This window comes from Aspergillus sclerotioniger (genome assembly GCF_003184525.1).
Source record: "Aspergillus sclerotioniger CBS 115572 chromosome Unknown BO94scaffold_10, whole genome shotgun sequence".
In the NCBI taxonomy this organism is placed as follows: Eukaryota; Fungi; Ascomycota; class Eurotiomycetes; order Eurotiales; family Aspergillaceae; genus Aspergillus; species Aspergillus sclerotioniger.
This window is the reverse complement of record NW_020291000.1, coordinates 155,265-172,468: the sequence shown is the minus strand read 5'-3', so window position 1 is coordinate 172,468 and position 17,204 is coordinate 155,265. Positions and strand designations below refer to the sequence as shown.

The following is a 17,204-nucleotide window of genomic DNA, read 5'->3' as shown; positions in this document are numbered from 1 at the left end:
GACTCGACGAGACACTTGGCATGGCTGCACCGCCACCCGGCGGCATCTCGACAATCCCCACCTGCCCGGCAGCCTGCATCCAGATCCAATTTATCTACAAGATGGATCGGAGACCACTAGTAGATAGACCTAGGGAGAATGTCGGATCAGGCTGGACGGAGGCCAGCCTTACCACCGTAGTATTTCCATGCGAATGATGAGACTCGTGAATGTACCGATCGGGATTTATGGCAGCCTAAAAGTGGATTCGCTGCGCAGCTGGTCTGGTCTGGTCTTGTCTTGGGAGAGGCGGGGCACGTCGTCAGACGGGGTCTCCCTGTGTCCCTCACCACTCGCTCTCTCCACCTGGGCTGATCTCAGCGCTCCTTTTCCCCCAACATACTACTACTAATACCATCGCTTCCCTCCCCTCCCCTCCCCTCCCCGGTTACAGCTGGCACCTTTCTGATCCTCTGCGAGGACTCCCCTTTCTTTCTTACCCTCTTCCTGTCTCGCATCCTTCGATTCTCTTCTCTCTACCTTCGTCTCCATGACCCGCCCGGAGGACGACCTGGCCTATGGCCAGTACCACCCAGACTCCACTCGTGGAGCCTCCACCGACACCGCCAGAGGATTTGTCGGTGACACCTTCAAGAAGCTGAAGCAGTCTTACAAGCCCCAGGCTCAACAGGGCTCTTCCCAGCCGTCTCAGCAATCCCAGCAATACGGGGTAAGTCGCCTGATGGTTCCCCGATCATTGGATCCCGGTACTAACCGAACCGTTCCCAGGCTCAGAACCAGACCTACCAGTCCCAAGGTCCCTCCCAGTCCCAGCAATACCCCGCGAATCCTACACCACAACAGCAAAATCAGAAACCGCAGAAGCAGGACAAATTCTCGGGATTGTTTGGCAAGCTCGAGGAGCTCGGCAACGAGGTTGCACAGAAAATCGGCACGGCTCTCGATCCCCAGGCCTATGCTGAGTATGGCGCACCGAAGCCGCAGGCGGAGAACCGGTTCGGGAGCTTTGCTCCCCCGCGTCAGGGCAACGAGGTGAAGTGGCACGTGGACGGTTGCGCGTACTTTTATGCCGTCTCTAAGGCGTTGGAGAGTGCAAAGGAATATATCTGGATTCTGGACTGTAGGTATCCGAGGTGGAATGAGAAGGTTTCTGGGTATGAGGCTGACTGTACCACCAGGGTGGCTCTCGCCAGAACTTTACCTGAGACGCCCCCCGGCGAAGAATGAACAGTACCGGTTGGATCGGATGCTGCTCGCAGCGGCGCAGCGGGGAGTTCGGGTCAACATCATTGTCTATAAGGAGGTGACTCAGGCATTGACCCGTATGTTTCGCGACCCTCGCTTGCGTGAGATGACAAACTGACTTATTCACAGTCTCCTCTCACCACACAAAACACCACCTGGAAGACATGCATCCCAACATTGCGGTGTTCCGTCACCCCGACCATCTCCCTGACCGCCAGGAATTGGCGGCATCCATACACACATCCCTCCAGACCATGTCGCTCGATGGCGGAAACCTTGCTAAGATGTCTGAAGATGCTATCAAGGGTCTCTATGGCATGCGCGAGGACGTGATCCTGTACTGGGCACACCACGAGAAGCTTTGCCTCATTGACGGCCGCGTCGCATTCATGGGTGGCTTGGACTTGTGCTTTGGCCGCTGGGATACGAACCAGCATGAGCTTGCCGATGTGCATGGCCAGGACCTGAATGAGATTGTATTCCCGGGTCAGGATTACAACAACGCCAGAGTGAGTGACTTCCACGACGTTGCCCACTGGGAGCAGAACCAGCTGGATCGGAAGAAGACTTCTCGCATGGGCTGGTCCGATATCTCGGTCAGTTTGCACGGCCAGGTCGTGGAAGATCTCCGGAAGCACTTTGTCCAGCGGTGGAACTTCATCTATGACTTGAAGTATCAGTCGCGCAACAACTCGAGGTACTCGAGATTGGCATTGTACGGTCGGCCTACCTCGAGTGCCCAGCAACAGGGCCAGCAGCAGGGTGGGCAGGCCCAGAAGCCGCCATCATCGCCCCAGCTTGGTGCGAGCGCTGCTCCTGCGGCACCAAGCTGGCAACAGCAAGCAGCATCCCCGCAGCCTGGGGCGAACCCTGGGCCTCCCACTCCCAGCTGGCAGCAGCAGGCAGCCCCGTCCCAGCCTAGCGGTCAGCCTTCGAACCCTGCCAGTCCTGCTGCACCCACCTGGCAGCAGCACTCGGCGTCACCCCAACAGAGTGGCTATCCCGCCCCTAACACGGGCAGTCAGGAAAAGCCCAGCTGGCAACAACAGGAAACGCCATCGCAACCCAGCGGCTACAACCCCCAGACGCCTAACGCGGCCGCACCCAGCTGGCAGCATGCAGCGTCACCCCAGCAGCAAGGTGGCTATCCAGCCAGCTCCGCTCCTAACATGGGCAGTCAGGAGAATCCCAACTGGCAGCAACAGGCAGCGCCATCGCAATCCAGCGGCTACAACCCCCAGACGCCTAACACGGGCGGCTCGGCTGCACCTAACTGGCAGCATGCAGCGTCACCCCAGCAGCAGGGTGGATATTCCGCCAGCCCGACCCCCAACACGCAGGAGAAGCCAAATTGGCAACAGCAGAGCTCTGAGCCTCCCGCGTACTCGGCCCAAGGCGCCACACAGCACTATAGTTATACTGGCGATTCGTTCCCCCCGCCGCCTTCTGGTCCTCCTCCCGCCCAGACTTCTGCTCAAGCCCAGTACCAGCCCCAGCAGCAGGCTCAGACCCAGAGTCAGAACCAAGCGCCCTACTACCCGCCTCCCCCGGCTCAAGGGCTGCAGCACTCGCAAACACGCGGAGTCCATGATGCCCACCATGGCGGATATGCTGACTCCGAGAGAGGCTTTGGCCGTCTGCGTGAGAACTTCATGGGCTATAGCAACACTCTCCGTGGTGAATTGGCAGGTCAGATCCACCAGTACCAGGATCGATTCTCTGGCCACGCACGTCAAACCAGCCAGCCCCGGGGTGGTATGACTTGCCAGATCGTCCGCAGCTGCTCGAAATGGAGCAACGGAACCCCGACCGAGCACTCCATTCAGGATGCGTATGCTGCGATCATTCGCAACAGTCAGCACTTCATCTACATCGAAAACCAGTTCTTCATCACGGCCACCAGTGACGCGCAGAAGCCTGTGCAGAACAAGATCGGCGCTGCGATTGTGGAGCGTATCCTCCGTGCTGCCCGGGCTGGTGAGAAGTTCAAGATTGTGGTCGTTATCCCGTCTGTCCCCTGCTTTGCTGGTGACCTGAGCGACGAGTCCACCCTGGGCACCCGCGCGATCATGGAGTTCCAGTACAACTGCATCAACCGCGGAGGCAGCAGCATCATGGAGCTGATTGCCAAGGAGGGATTCAACCCGATGGATTACATCCGGTTCTACAACCTGCGCAACTACGATCGCATCAATGTCAGCGGCCCCTTGATGGAGGCTGAGCAGAGAAGCGGCGTCAATTACGAGGATGCCCGGAAGCAACAGGATGTGACGACTGGTGGCCCTGGCGGTTATGGCCCAGGTGCTCCTCGGGCGGCTTTCGACACCACCGCTCCTTATCAGCAGTACCAGCAAGCTGCCCAGCAAGTTGCGAGTGGCAAGTCTGCTCCTGGCAAGTGGGACAGTGTGAGCAGCTGCTACATGCTTAATGGCGAGGACATCCGCAATGTTCCTTGGGAGGGACCTGCGGAGGCTGAGATCGATGCGTTCGTCACCGAGGAACTCTATGTTCACTCCAAGGTATGTTGAACAGTCGACGACATTATTGCAGGAACTAACGAGACACAGGTCATGATCGCTGACGACCGTGTTGCCATTGTCGGATCGGCCAACCTGAACGATCGTTCTCAACTGGGAACCCACGACTCGGAAATTGCCATCATCGTCGAGGACTACACGCCTGTGCACTCCCGCATGAACGGCCAGCCGTGGACTGCCAGTCGTTTTGCTGCATCCCTCCGTCGCCAGCTCTTCCGCAAGCACCTTGGCCTGTTGCCACCCCAGGACCCGGAGCAACCGGATAACAACTATGAGCCGGTGGGAGTTCCGAACACCCTTGACTTTGAGTCGCCAGAAAGTCAGATTGTGGCCGATCCGCTAGCGGATACTGTGAACAGTATGTGGAACACGCGGGCTCGGACGAACACCGAGGTGTTCCGTAAGGTCTTCCACTCGGTTCCAGATGACACGGTGCGCAACTGGGCTACGTACAAGGAGTTTTACGGATACTACTTCCACAACGCCGACAAGCAGGCATACGGTGAAGACGAATCCAAGCCTGCTCGGTACGGATATGGACATGTGGTCCGGGACGACTTCCCTCCGGGCCCGGAGGGTGTCAGACAAGTCAAAGAACTGCTCAGCCAGGTCAAGGGCACCTTGGTGGAGATGCCTTTGATGTTCCTGATCGAGGAGGATGTGGCAAAGGAGGGGCTGACGTTGAACGAGTTGACGGAGCCGATTTACACTTGATTGGTGCTGTCTAGTTACGAATTTCTTTCAGGATGAATTATCTAGGAAATGAAATTGATTCTTGATGATAAGTTCCGGTCGTAGGGGTAGTTCTTAATATTGTTCTCAAGAAAAATACTAAGCCTCGGGTGTTGATTGGGTACCCGCAATGTGGCGTTGTGTGACTTTTTCCATTGGCCGCACTGTACCAACGTGGGTTATCCAAAGCTTTGTATGTCAGAACTCTGATATCTTCTAGATGATCCAGACCGACAGCCAATGCATTGCATCTGCATTGATTATGAACATGATCAGACGCCGAGACTACGCTCATTTGCAGATGCAAATCCGGTAGCTATCGTATTCATCGTTCCCAGTTCTGGTTCCATCCCCAGGAACAATATGAAGGACCGGAATCATTCGTCCCATTCGACAGTGGCTTCGAGAATCCTCGTCAAGCTCAGACAATCTTTGGCATGTTCTCCAATGGCATGCCACTCTCTCCTTTGTCGAGTACCTCGTGCCACGCATGAATGGACTCATCAAACCTACACACTGTAGATTCAATGCATCGACAGGATTTTCCCTATTGCCTCCATGAATGCAAACCCTGTCTATCATCCTCCATTGCAAAGGAATCCGAGCAGAACATGCCATCCCCGAAAGTTATATAAACGACCTCGAATCCCCCTGATCCTGGTTTTTTTCTTCATCACAAAACAAGCATTCAAAAAGAAAACTTTTTGCAACGCAATCAATCAATCATCATGTCTCCCTACGAAGTTGCTAAGGACTCTGTCTCTTGCGGTATGCATTCCCCCTTCCAACACACACACATACACACAATCTCATCCCATCTCAGTCCCCTTATCCACTCAGACCATCCAACCCAAAACTAACACATGATAACTCTAGCCGGCTCCCCCGGTGGCGGCTGCGTGATCATGTAAATGACCACTGCATAACACCGAGATAAAACCCCGACTTCCCCCTTCCTCTTTTTTTGTTTCAACTCCGCAACCAACCAACCAACAACCATCTCAACCACTATCAATCCCGTTGTTACTCGAACATTTCTTCAACCTCCCATGACATTTATCTCGACAAAGCACCACCTTTCTCCTCCTCGTGTCTGCTTTTCGATCCCAAAAAACACCAAAAAATCCTGTGGGGAGATGTGCCCGCTGCGTTGCACGTGGCATCGATCTATTTTTTCCCTTTTACTTGTCTACGAACCCGTCCCATCCGTCAATTTACTTTCGCTCATTTGATATGAACTGAGGTTGTTGTTTCTGTTCGGGCTGGATTGATTGAGTGGTTTGGCTATTTATTTGGTTGGTTTGGTTAGAATTAGGGGATGGGGAAACTGTTGGGGTCGTCATGGATTGGTTTTGGATGGGATTCTTGGGGGATTAGTAGCTATATATATAAGTTTTAGAGTCAATATATTTATATTGGGTTCTATAGCTTCTTTTTCTTCTATTTCTCTCTATCACACTTTCTGTGTGTATCTCTTTTTGTCTTTCTCTTCTCCTCTCTTTTATGAGGGTAGAATGTAGAATGGGTTGAATACCTATCTACACTACCCTACTCCGCGAATAAATACTATATGATCACCAACTTACCAGTTGCCACTTACTTAACTCACGAATTCTCAACATAGACAATACGGCGCTGTGGGATGTATCCATACTATGTACTAGATGTAGCCCAGTGTTAATACTTTCCCCATCATCCAGCGTATATATCATTCCTTGACTTGCTAGTATATCCAATATCAATAGATCGTAAATCACGCCTGAGGTGATGATTACTGATCGATAACAAAGCCTGACAATCCCATGATACCATCACCAGGCGGTGAAGTCCCTAGTAAATCAATTTTCACGGATCAGTGTAAGATAAGACCGTGAGGACTTACCTATGTATTATTTCCGGCACTATTGGGTAATAATTGTATGATTGTCAAAAAGTAATAGAAGATAAGATGTACATGAATCATTGGGAATGTGACACTGGTTGGATGCTCTTAGTTCACGTCTGAGATATACACACATATCTGTATTTATATAGCTCTTCTTACGCCCCCACTACTAACCTATACCAACTCCACCCATTCGCAACCTCCAATAACTTCAATAACTAAAAATAACCATGAACCTCCTCACCGTGATCAACACTCTCGCTCTCACCTTATCTTTTACTGCCACCGTTCATGCCAGAGACTGTGGAGGGGGGATGTTGTTTGGTTGATGGGAGGGATGGGGGCCGGGGGGGTTGATATAATACTCCACATTGGTGCTAGATGGTGATCGGCTATTACGTGCTTTCAGCGCGAGAAGAATATACATGGATAGGATAATCTCGATAATCACATTCTGGGTACGAAACTACGAAGATGATACTCGAAGCTCAATCTATTCATCCCCTCCACTCATCAAGATATCCACCGATGAAATCAAGCAGCTTTGGCATTATCATCCAGCGGAACAGGAGGCTTGATGTCATAGACAATCCCCCAGACTGGGGCGCCCTTATAAATCACCTCAGTAATCACGGTAATCCCGAGGGCCTTGGATTTGGAATAGATCTTGGCAGGCACAGTAATCTTGCTCTGGGTAACAGTCGCCTCAACAGTCGTGGTTGTACGCGGTGGCGCCGAGACAGTAACCGACGATCCGACGGTATGCTCGATAGTCTTGCTCTGTCCGAAAGTGAACGAGTCCACAATGCTCATCTCGGTGGTGATCTCACCGTCCATGACGCCCGGGATGCCGAAGCTGGCGGTCATGCCCTCTGTCAGGGTGATGCCGCTGGTGTGCTCAAAGGAGATGGTCTCAGACACAGTCTCCTCCATGTTGAGTTCCAGAGAGTCATCGGGTCGTTAGTCTCGTTGACGGCCTGAGCTACCCAGGTACGGGAACGCCCTCGCCGATGGTCGCCCCCAGGTCAATGTCGTACTCGACGTAATCGAACACCAGGTCCTCGAACAGAAAGGAGAAGTATTGGTCGTCGTACTTTTCCTTGTCGGCTGGGTAGTTGCCCACCCCGTTGGACCGGCCGTTGGAAGTGATGACCCGGTTTGTCGCGGGCGCGAGAAGCCGGAACAGGCCCCGGAACTCGCCCTCGCCAGGGTCCAGTCGGAAATGCTGGTCTTCGTAGTCGGTGCGGTAGAGTCCTACTTCGTACGCTCCTGCGCGGCAGAAGATCACTTTGTTGTTGTTGCGGTTGTACGTGCTGCGGATGAAGTAGGTGTCACTTGAGCCGGGTACCTCGGCCAGCGTGAACCACTGGTCGTCGTACACTTCGCCTCCATCGTAGTCAGTGAGTGTATTATTGGTGTTGCCCACGAGGACGCATCCGCTGCGCTTGCCTTGGAGGCGGAAGCGAACACCGCAGGGGGGATATAGAGTTCGTCGCTCATGATGGACTGCATATTGTGAAAAGCTCAGAAGGGTGATGGTTTATGGTGCCACGATATTTCACATCGCAGGCTTTATACCTTGGACATTTCTGTGGCAGACGAACATGTATGACGAGGTTGGTCATCGATGCAGACTGACATATGTGTGCGTAATGAGATGACAGATAGGAGGATATCTTGAGTCGAGATCGCAATGAGGTCAAAGGACACGTGTAACGTCAGTAAAGTGGTGAGATATGCTCCGAACTTGGAAGATGCAGGGATCTAAATGTTGACACGAAGAAAGTAGGGGGAAAGAGGGCGTTTGAATCAGATCTGGTAGGGTGATTGAGTCGGGCATTGCAGTATGTCGCTTGTGTAACCTTCCGGAACAGACTGCTCTAGGAGCCAAGGCTCTCAGAAAAGGAGTATATATGCATATCGTGAGACATGCGTCGAGTGGTCAGATTAGAAAGAATGATGATATCTCAGCAGATGGGAGGTGCAGAAAGATGAAGTCGTACAGGAAGGCCGCTAGGCAGAAGTCAGGTGATCGGACTCTACAGTGAGTGGTGAATTTAGTTGGAGTGGATAGTAACGTGCTTGATATCGGCCAAATTGCGGTATTTGCTCTACCGAGCCCTCTTCATACAATTGACGTGACCTACAGCAGCATCACCTCATGGGTTATTCTCACCGTGGTGCTATGACCTCAGGCTCCTTGATGCCGGAGATTCCAGGTATCAATCGGAACAGCAATGCAATGAGCCTACATTTGCCACTTGCAGTCTGTTGTCCCATACGCTTACCGATCGGATCAAAGAAGATAGTTATTCCGCTTCATGGAGACAGCCTCCTTGTACGGACAATCTTCCACATCAGCACATATCATAAAAGACAGAAATAGCATTCTCCCATTAAAAAGAAAGAAGCATTCCCTACCCAATGGAGTGAGTTGCATGATGGTTATTCTGATCAGGTTTAGTGGACGGGCTTTTCCGCCGCTAAACCCCAATAGGTAAAAGACCAAGATGAATGCTTGCTTCTGATCATTGAGAGTTGATCCAGTGCTTCCAATTGTGTAGGTCAGTAGAGATGATCTGCACACATGTTGACAATAGTTAAGATGATACACTGACACATGATAAGAAAAGGAAATACTCTGACCCGTAAGAGTTCAAAATTAGGTAAATTGTCCTCAACCGTGTAGTGAGACAGATCGACATGGACTACTGAGTAGTGCCCTAGTAACGTGGGGCAGCTGAGATATACCTAGTAGCCTACTCCATAGTAAGGTAGATTATTTTGCTACCTGCATGATTCACCCAAGCTCATTTTACTCAAGAGTCAAGATAAGCAATTCAGCGTGTGGGGTATACTCGGCTAAAGATCCAGGCTGAGGATTTGAAGTGTCGATCGTTCAGCCCCAAAGAAGAAAACATGAACCCTTCATCCAGAATAGTACGGCAGTCGGTAAATTCATTACCCCGGTTGCCATTGGTGAGTTGGAAAAGCTTCGGGGCTTGATGTACATGCTAATTCAGTGTCTCAGTGTCTCAAATCCCAATGGATGAGACCGGAGTCATGTAAGGCCGTGATAGCTATCTGCATCGGTAGCAAGCTCCGATGCTAAGGAGTCGACTATTGGGCAGTAGTAGGAACATCATGCACGGTACAGAGTAGAGTACATGAACGTGAAGATAATGCTACCTTGGTCCCCGCACAGGTATCGAAAACATGCAGTCTGCAGATGTTCCCCGACGTCCCCGACAAATCATTTGAATTGGCGATTAGTGCGCTATGATCTGTTAGTAGTCTGATAGGTTAGTGCTTATGCTTCAGTGCTTTTCCGTGAAACCTGCCGCCTGAGAAAGACCTTTCCCCGCACAGACGGATCATGCATGCTGTAGTGGCCAGCCAAGTTACTCCGGATCATCTGGTCAAGTGGGGAGGGGGGTGAGGTCATACAGATCGGCCTAAGTGTCCAATGTGATCATGATGATCAGCCGTGATAGATCTTCTCGGATGAGACCGACCCTGAAGGATTCGATTGTACAAGCAAAACAAATACCTGCAGTCTAAAGGTTTGGCCATTCAGTAGTTTGCTTGTGGGGGTTAGGAGGCCCCAGTTAGCAGTCAACAGCAATGTGGATGATTATAGCCAGGCGCTATTATAATAATATGGTTGGATGAATGGGATGAGACGCGAAGGAGGTATACTGAGATGGTTGTTGAGATGGATACCTCATTTAATAGAGTAGGTCAGTTCAAGGGCGAGATCCCATATGCAAGTAAAGAGTGAAGAACCATGGCTTGCGAGAACGTGGTAGATCCCTGCGCGAATGTGATCTGAGCTGCATCCAAGTTGCCACTCCGGTCAATGTTGCATCATGACAAAACAATGGAGCTCCCCATTGGGATTCAACCACTCGGTCTATTGAGTCGTTAGCTCAAATCTGAAGTATATAAGTCCCTAGGATTCACCCCGAGATTCATCAACTCACTCACCATCGCAATCAACTCTCTCCACTTGTCTCAAACATACCATCCCATTCCACTTAAAGCCTCAAGCCTTACTTTCCAACAACAACCATGAAGCTCCTCTCCACCATCGTCGCCAGTGCCCTGGCCCTCGCCGTATCTGTCCAGGCCAACGACTGCACCGCTGGCATGAGCTACTGTGCTGGAGTCCTTGATGACGTCGGTACGTGAGATTTCCTCCTGATATCATTTGGGCACCCCTGCTAAATCGTCGGACGCTTCTAGACGGAGCCAAATATAACCCGATGATGTGGGCCCAAATCAACGCCAAGTACGGCAAGGACTGGAACTATTATATCTATAGCCCGTCTGACTTCGTGTGGCACTGCGGAGCCGGAGGAACCATCACCATGGGCGACAGATGTGGCTGGGGGTGTGTCAATGCGGGTGCTGGAAACAGTGATTACTGCAGATGGGAGTGAACGTGTCTCGCATGGATCGTGGACTTATCTCGTGAATGAGAAGAAACTGTTGGTATCAGGCTACTGCGCCTTCCTTTTTGGTAGTCAGGTTGCATACAGCAAAGATATTTACGCCCCGAACAATTCCTTGGCTGCGTAGATTTGGAATAAAGAGGGTATATGTACCACAAAGGATGGAAATGTAACACTTGTGAGATGCAACAACAGGAACATCTTTGTGCTCTCCGCCTACCTCTTGAAGACTCTGCCCAAGTAGGGGATGCTGGATGGGGAATGCGGATTTACTAGAACTGGCTACAGTAAAAAAAGCATACAATTGCAATGACTGAAGACTCCGCATCGCTTGATCAGTGACTATTCAAACATACTCATATACAAGGTCAACAACTCGAGTTCAATCTAGCATCCCAGACCATCCCTCAATTCGGCAATGAGGAAACGAATCGACGGGTTCATCTCGCCAGTCAACTTCTCCAAATTCATCACCTCCTTCTCAATACTGTTCTCTGTCTCGCGGAGGAACTCCCGTGTTGCCCTCAAGGCTCCGCAATCATTGAGAAGAATAATCAGACAACTGTAGCTCACGTCGTAGCCGCACGCGTCACTCTTTGGTTCCTTGGGGCACTGGCAGTGACTGTTCTTCGCTTCCTTGCGCTCAAACAGGAACCTCGAGACTTGGGCCCGAGAGTCGGGTCTCGCATTGGCGAGTCGAATGATGGGATAGGAAAATGCATGATCATTTCCAGAAGATCCCGAAGATCCCGATATCTTGCTCTCCCGGGTACTGAATGAGAGATAGTCCTCCTTAACACGAACATAACGTGCCAGAAGCGTCGCCAGGGGTACAAGGTCTGGCTGACAGCGGCCAGGCACGCAGCTCTCGACTTGCAGGAGCTTTACCAGTAAGCTATACAGGGATCCCGTGGTCTCATCAATAACGGAAAGGTACTCGGCCTCGGAAGGAACATACGAGTTGAACTTCCAGTTCAACTCCCGGCTCTGTCCAGTATACAGACGGTTGAATCCGCCCAAAAGGATATCAATCGCGAGGCCCGGGTTGCTCAGGGTGCGTGCATCCGTCATCGATTGAATAAAGGTGTAGTAGGCACTATTGGTAGCTTGGGAAGTACCAAAGATTGTATGCGCTGCACGTTGGTTGTGTCGCTGGGAGTTATCGGCGTTGATATCCGACAAGATAGTGGTTGCGTTGTGTATGGATGTGACAAGAGACGAAATACATTTGACGGTTGGAGCTGATGCACGTGTCCAGGTGTTCAGGGCAGACGGAGCCTGGTTGAGGATCTGGACTGAGGGCGAAGGCGGCAGAGAGCTCATGTAGGTGGTTGGAGCGGTTAGGGTCGCGGATCCCTCCCTATCAACGTAGCTGCCCGAGAAGGTCTGCATGGACGATAGGGAGCTGCTGGATGCTCGCCTATCAAGACGTGTCCACTCCGTTGTAGACCATGAACAGGAACTGGTTGAAGAGGACGACGAAGCACGCCAGTAGTTGTAGCTTGCCATCACAACCCCAGCAGCTTCGATCCAGCGCCGCAGACGCATCGACTCAGCAGGATATTTCCAGTAGAGCTCCGCTCGGAGAGAGAGATAGCGCGTCTCCAGCGCGACAATCTTGCTTCTGAGACAGTCTCTTTCTGTATCAATAGAGAGACCTCTCATCCGGCTGCCAAAGTCTGTTTGGCACATTCCCGCGCCATTCGCATTCCAATACTCATCATTCAGAATCAAGCATTCATCCACCACATTCCGGATGTCTTGAAGAAAGATACGATCCGTATCGCTTAGTCTAAGAGCGATGGAAAACTCGAGGATGGGCCACAAGGTCCTACAAGTGATGTCAGAAAACAGGGAATCATTGATATGCGGGCCGTGCGAGGTCTTACCTGAACGGAGAACTCTTCCTGCACCCAAAAGACATTGGTTCCGTTGCAAAGTTCCTCCTGAAGAGGTCGAAAACTAGCATGCCATGCTCACGATCGACCTGAACGATCTCAGCGAACGCCTCTGAAGCCAATGTTCGCAGCTGAGCCTGTTTGCCCCCCGGCTCCTTACTGCACGCACCAGAACACGAGCAGGAGGAGGCAATGGAGCATGGATCGAGGCATCGGGACAGCATATCGTAGATTTCCGCTCTGCTCTGGGGGCCGAATTGATCGCAGTAGGCTACTCCATTAGCAACATAATCAATTATGGACAAAGATGCATACCATCACACAACTGGCCCAGTTGAACCAGTCTAACTGCTGTAGCCATTCTATCTGGCAATGCCTCAGCGAGGGCATAGGCGACTAGGTTGACTCTAGAATTGCCTGCAAGAGATACAAGGTTGCTGCTGCGCATACCCACGCTGGAACCCCAGCTACAACCGAGCTTTTGTGTTGCATTGTTGGCGATGTCGTTGTATTTACTGATCCTCACCGGGAGGGTCGTAAAAGCGCCGAACCTGCGGACTTCGATTTCATCAACAGTAGTCGAGTGGATCCAGGTTGTTTGAAACTCCATGATGGGCAATTGAGTGCAATCGAGTAAGCGATGGTTGAGGATTGGAGGATTGCAAATGTGCGAGCAGCCGAGCCTTATATATTTGGGTGATCGGGGTTCCAAAACGTAGAGGCAACAATGGTTGTGGCTTTAAGATGCAGGATTCATCATCTCTTCGTCGGTGTATGCACGATTCTGACCCAATGATCTGACTGTTCACCGAATCTGCAGAGTGAATGCAATATCCGATGAGGCGCATTCCGCTGGGGCGGATACTCCGCAGACAGATCAGATCCCGTATCATTCCTTGCGTGCTATCATGGTCTCTGCATATGATATCCGATTTCCGTGAACACTGTTTCTATTAAGAGAGATCGGTACTCCGTAGTCTTGGAGCATATTAGTAACATGGCCATGTCTTGTATGATGGAATAATAAATGACTTCGGATTATTTCTCATGCTCGTGTTGCTTCTCCGCCTAGCAAGAGTTCGTGATAGTTCCTCGTAGAATTCATTTTCGTGATGAAGAACTACGTTGGACAAGGAATTGAAGAATCGAGGAGATCGTAGGAAGCTCAAAAGGGAAGAGTTCCACGGCCGAGGCAGAGGGATGGATCTCACTGCATGAATCGCTTCGCACAGTTTGGACCCTGTCCCACATTCTCTGCTGGTTGAAGCGCGAACTTCTCCATAAGATGCTGGGTGTAGGCCATGGGACGGTGTGCTCAGCCTCCATTTTAATTCCCGATTCGTCAAGCCACAGCATCGGAAGCCAGCCACCGTTGAAGACACATCTCGACTTTGGTTGTAGTACCATATGCACATCTTAAATAGCTCGAATGAGAGTTGAGCCACGGCGGTGAGATCATAAGAGCATGTGGTTTGCCTTGCTGCATCACAATGGAGCATGCGGGCTTTGTTATGCTTCGACAGATCCTGGAAAGCAGTAGCTCGTCTTGCAGTTTTTTCCATCGTCTCTTTTGTTGTCCATTTTACCTTGTGGGTTCTTGGTCGACGCGATGTCTTCGCTCTGTGCAAGTTTTATTGAGTAGAAGAACAGCCACAGGTGCTTGTTTTCTGGCCCTTGATTCTTGGCAAATTACCCCACAGTGATTGGAAGGCCAAATCTGTATACATAGGCCTGTATCCCCAGAGAGTCAGTTACTTGTAGAAAGAAGTTGTCGCCCTTTATCAAAGGTCCCTAAGGACAAAAGCGATCGTCGGTTTGCTAAGTTCGTACCTAAATGCGAGCTTGAAGGATTAGTCTACCCGGCAGTGATCCAAACGCTTCTCTGTCGATGCACCTGCAGACAAGTTTCCACTAATCTCCCTGTGCTGTGGCGCTCGCTGAAGTGAGGTCATAGAATGAATATTCTGTATGATCTTACCGGCTTGTGTAATCTGTCATCAGTAGAGTAAAAGCACGGGGTCATCTGATAGAGTGGTCATTGTGTGATCAATTTCTTCGTGGCTGGCCGGCCTAGATTGACCGAGTTGCAAGCTCTAATCAACTAGAGAGAGCCGAAGAGGATGAAGTGAAAGCTCGGGCTCGAGAGCCAAAGGCGGAGGGCTGGGGAGCCTCAGGCTGGTCATGTCAGATGTAGTATCACCATTCTGGTCGCAACCCGTTCATATGAAGGTGCATTCCATTGGGAAATTGATGACAGGGCCAGTTTACACTCTCTGCCACACTCTTTTAGCCATGGTGCAGATGGTAGGATAGATAACCCATACAATCCATATAATCCAGATCAACTCCGCGTCCGGAGACACATCCCGGAGTGGCCAATCAGACTGGCCGGTCGGCGTCCAAGGTCCTCTCCGAGCGGGTTTAAATATGGGGCTTGACATCATCCCTTCCCATCCACAATCTACATAGTACTTCTTAGTATCCACCATCGCCAGAATGACAACCACCATCGGTTGGTTTGGTCTTTCCCTCCTGGCTGCCTCGTGTGTCGTGGCCCATGACCAATATGTGATGGGGGTGGCACCCACCACCACCACCGAGCCGGACTGGTTCAAGACACGACCACAGAGTTTTCAAGGTATATGGCCTCCCAGGTCCTCTCGACTGCCGTCCTAAACCGCGCAGGATACACAGCTACCGGGGCCGCGCCGTTTCTGGCGCAGACCAATCCAGCTCCCTTTGGCGATGCGGCCACCTACACGGTCAACGATCCGCTGGAAACATCGCAGCCCATCCACGGAGCCAAGAATCGCAACTTCTTCCACCACATGGGAAACTTGAGGTGAATACCGTCCTCCTTTACCTTCAAGCATTCAGCTAAATAGCGTCTAGTCCTTACTACCCCCGAGCCGACGGTTTCGGCGTGGACGAATACGCCCGTCCCAAAGGCTCCAACATCACACAAATGCATCTTCTTCATCGACACGGTTCCCGCTATCCCAGCAAGGAAGAAACTGACCGGCTCGCCAATTGGGCTAAGAATATCGCCGACGCAATTGCCCACGGCGCCGTTTTCAAAGACGAACTGTCATTCCTACACGACTGGTCCTACACCCTGGGTGCCGCGATCCTAACCACCAGAGGACGACAAGACCTGTTCGACAGCGGCGTGCTTAACTTCTTCAACTACGGTCACCTCTACACCGAGGGGACCAAGATCGTCGCGCGCACCACTACCCAAGACCGCATGCTCAAGAGCGCCGAGAACTTCCTCTCCGGCTTCTTCCACCTCGACTGGGACCAGCACGTCAACCTCCTCGCCATGATTGAAGAAAAGAACTACAACACCTCCCTTCAGGCCATTAACGCTTGTCCCAATGCCATAAACATGTCCTTTGGCGATTACGTCGACACCCCCCTCAAGAAGTGGAAGAGCCACTACCTCTCCCACCGCACTAAGCGACTCAACAATATCTCCCACAAACGCACCTGGACCATCAACGACAGCTTCAACGCGCAGGCCCTCTGCGCCTACGAAACTGTCGCCCTCGGCTACAGTCCCTTCTGCGACCTCTTCAGCTTCACTGAATGGGAAGGCTTCTCTTACGCTTTCGACATCACCTTTGCCGGCTACTCCGGATTCCAGTGCCCGATCGGCCGCGCATCCGGCATCACTTGGGTCGAGGAGTTTCTCGCACGAGTCGAGAACCGCGAATTCTCTACCCCGGGGTCCTCCACCTCCGCCAACCTCACCCTAAACACCAACCCAGTCACCTTTCCCACCAACCAAACCCTCTACTTCGACTTTGCACACGACAATATCCTCACATCAGTCCTCACAGCCTTTGGCTTCCGCCAGTTCGCCGACCTCCCTCTCCCAGACTTCCTCACCACCAACCCCTCATCCCAATCCCAGTCCCAGTCCCAGTCCCAATCCGAACCCCAATTCCGTCCCCCACCGGATCGAAGCTTCCAAACCTCCAAACTCATCCCCTTCGCCGCCCGTCTCAACATCGAAATCATTGACGCTCCGCACAAAATCACCCGGAACCGAACCCACACCAACCAAGACCCCTACCTCAAAGACACACCCGAAACGAGATACATCCATTTTCTCGTCAACCAGCGCACAGTTCCCCTCCACAAGAGCTTTCCTGAGGACTGTCCATATCGAAGCGACGGATGGTGCGAGCTAGAAGCGTTCCTGGAGGTCCAGAGACAGAGTCTGGATAAAGCCAAGTATGACTACTCTTGTATTGGGGATTGGAAACTCGGGGACTTTGGAGAGGTGCAGGATGGGGTTCCGCTTGATTCTTGGGGGGTATAATTCATTTAGCTGTGTATGTGCAATGTATGAATTAAAAGTTCGTTCATGGTAGGCGAAAAGACCACCCTAACATTCAATTTCCATGGCTGCTTTAATAGCGTGATAGGTGAGTCAGCTGATTAGCCC

General features: G+C 51.6%; 5 protein-coding genes across 5 annotated transcripts; 3 read left to right on the top strand and 2 right to left on the bottom strand.

The window, feature by feature from the left end:
• Nucleotides 1–355: 355 nt before the first annotated feature.
• Nucleotides 356–4,527, top strand: pld2 (putative phospholipase D (PLD)). Its single transcript, XM_025611398.1, has 5 exons — nucleotides 356–709; nucleotides 769–1,120; nucleotides 1,179–1,322; nucleotides 1,375–3,764; nucleotides 3,813–4,527. The coding sequence occupies exons 1-5, from the start codon at nucleotides 530–532 to the stop codon at nucleotides 4,494–4,496; spliced, it is 3,750 nt and encodes a 1,249-aa protein (XP_025468673.1). The 5' UTR covers nucleotides 356–529; the 3' UTR covers nucleotides 4,497–4,527.
• A 2,406-nt stretch (nucleotides 4,528–6,933) lies between these two features.
• BO94DRAFT_545053 (uncharacterized protein) lies at nucleotides 6,934–8,005 on the bottom strand (the record flags this gene model as incomplete). The annotated part of the gene is made up of 3 exons (XM_025613215.1): nucleotides 6,934–7,326; nucleotides 7,394–7,905; nucleotides 7,978–8,005. 3 exons carry the CDS (start codon nucleotides 8,003–8,005, stop codon nucleotides 6,934–6,936), a joined length of 933 nt encoding a protein of 310 aa, XP_025468672.1.
• A 2,465-nt stretch (nucleotides 8,006–10,470) lies between these two features.
• BO94DRAFT_584306 (uncharacterized protein) lies at nucleotides 10,471–10,841 on the top strand (the record flags this gene model as incomplete). The annotated part of the gene is made up of 2 exons (XM_025615615.1): nucleotides 10,471–10,582; nucleotides 10,645–10,841. The coding sequence occupies 2 exons, from the start codon at nucleotides 10,471–10,473 to the stop codon at nucleotides 10,839–10,841; spliced, it is 309 nt and encodes a 102-aa protein (XP_025468671.1).
• Nucleotides 10,842–11,240: 399 nt separating this feature from the next.
• Nucleotides 11,241–13,361, bottom strand: BO94DRAFT_623099 (terpenoid synthase; the record flags this gene model as incomplete). Its single annotated transcript, XM_025617126.1, has 3 exons — nucleotides 11,241–12,684; nucleotides 12,743–13,022; nucleotides 13,067–13,361. 3 exons carry the CDS (start codon nucleotides 13,359–13,361, stop codon nucleotides 11,241–11,243), a joined length of 2,019 nt encoding a protein of 672 aa, XP_025468670.1.
• A 1,858-nt stretch (nucleotides 13,362–15,219) lies between these two features.
• On the top strand, nucleotides 15,220–17,171 carry BO94DRAFT_489640 (histidine phosphatase family protein). Its single transcript, XM_025609095.1, has 3 exons — nucleotides 15,220–15,389; nucleotides 15,437–15,593; nucleotides 15,644–17,171. Exons 1-3 carry the CDS (start codon nucleotides 15,248–15,250, stop codon nucleotides 17,076–17,078), a joined length of 1,734 nt encoding a protein of 577 aa, XP_025468669.1. The 5' UTR covers nucleotides 15,220–15,247; the 3' UTR covers nucleotides 17,079–17,171.
• Nucleotides 17,172–17,204: the final 33 nt, after the last annotated feature.

What these genes read in the sequence shown, in the direction of transcription:
- BO94DRAFT_489640 (XM_025609095.1), top strand. Translation starts at nt 15,248, where the DNA reads ATGACAACCACCATCGGTTGGTTTGGTCTTTCCCTCCTGGCTGCCTCG. An exon ending in ACGACCACAGAGTTTTCAAG is followed by an intron (nt 15,390 to 15,436) that starts GTATATGGCCTC and finishes TAAACCGCGCAG; the next exon opens with GATACACAGCTACCGGGGCC. An exon ending in CACCACATGGGAAACTTGAG is followed by an intron (nt 15,594 to 15,643) that starts GTGAATACCGTC and finishes AATAGCGTCTAG; the next exon opens with TCCTTACTACCCCCGAGCCG.
- pld2 (XM_025611398.1), top strand. Translation starts at nt 530, where the DNA reads ATGACCCGCCCGGAGGACGACCTGGCCTATGGCCAGTACCACCCAGAC. An exon ending in GGTGACTCAGGCATTGACCC is followed by an intron (nt 1,323 to 1,374) that starts GTATGTTTCGCG and finishes ACTTATTCACAG; the next exon opens with TCTCCTCTCACCACACAAAA. An exon ending in AACTCTATGTTCACTCCAAG is followed by an intron (nt 3,765 to 3,812) that starts GTATGTTGAACA and finishes AACGAGACACAG; the next exon opens with GTCATGATCGCTGACGACCG.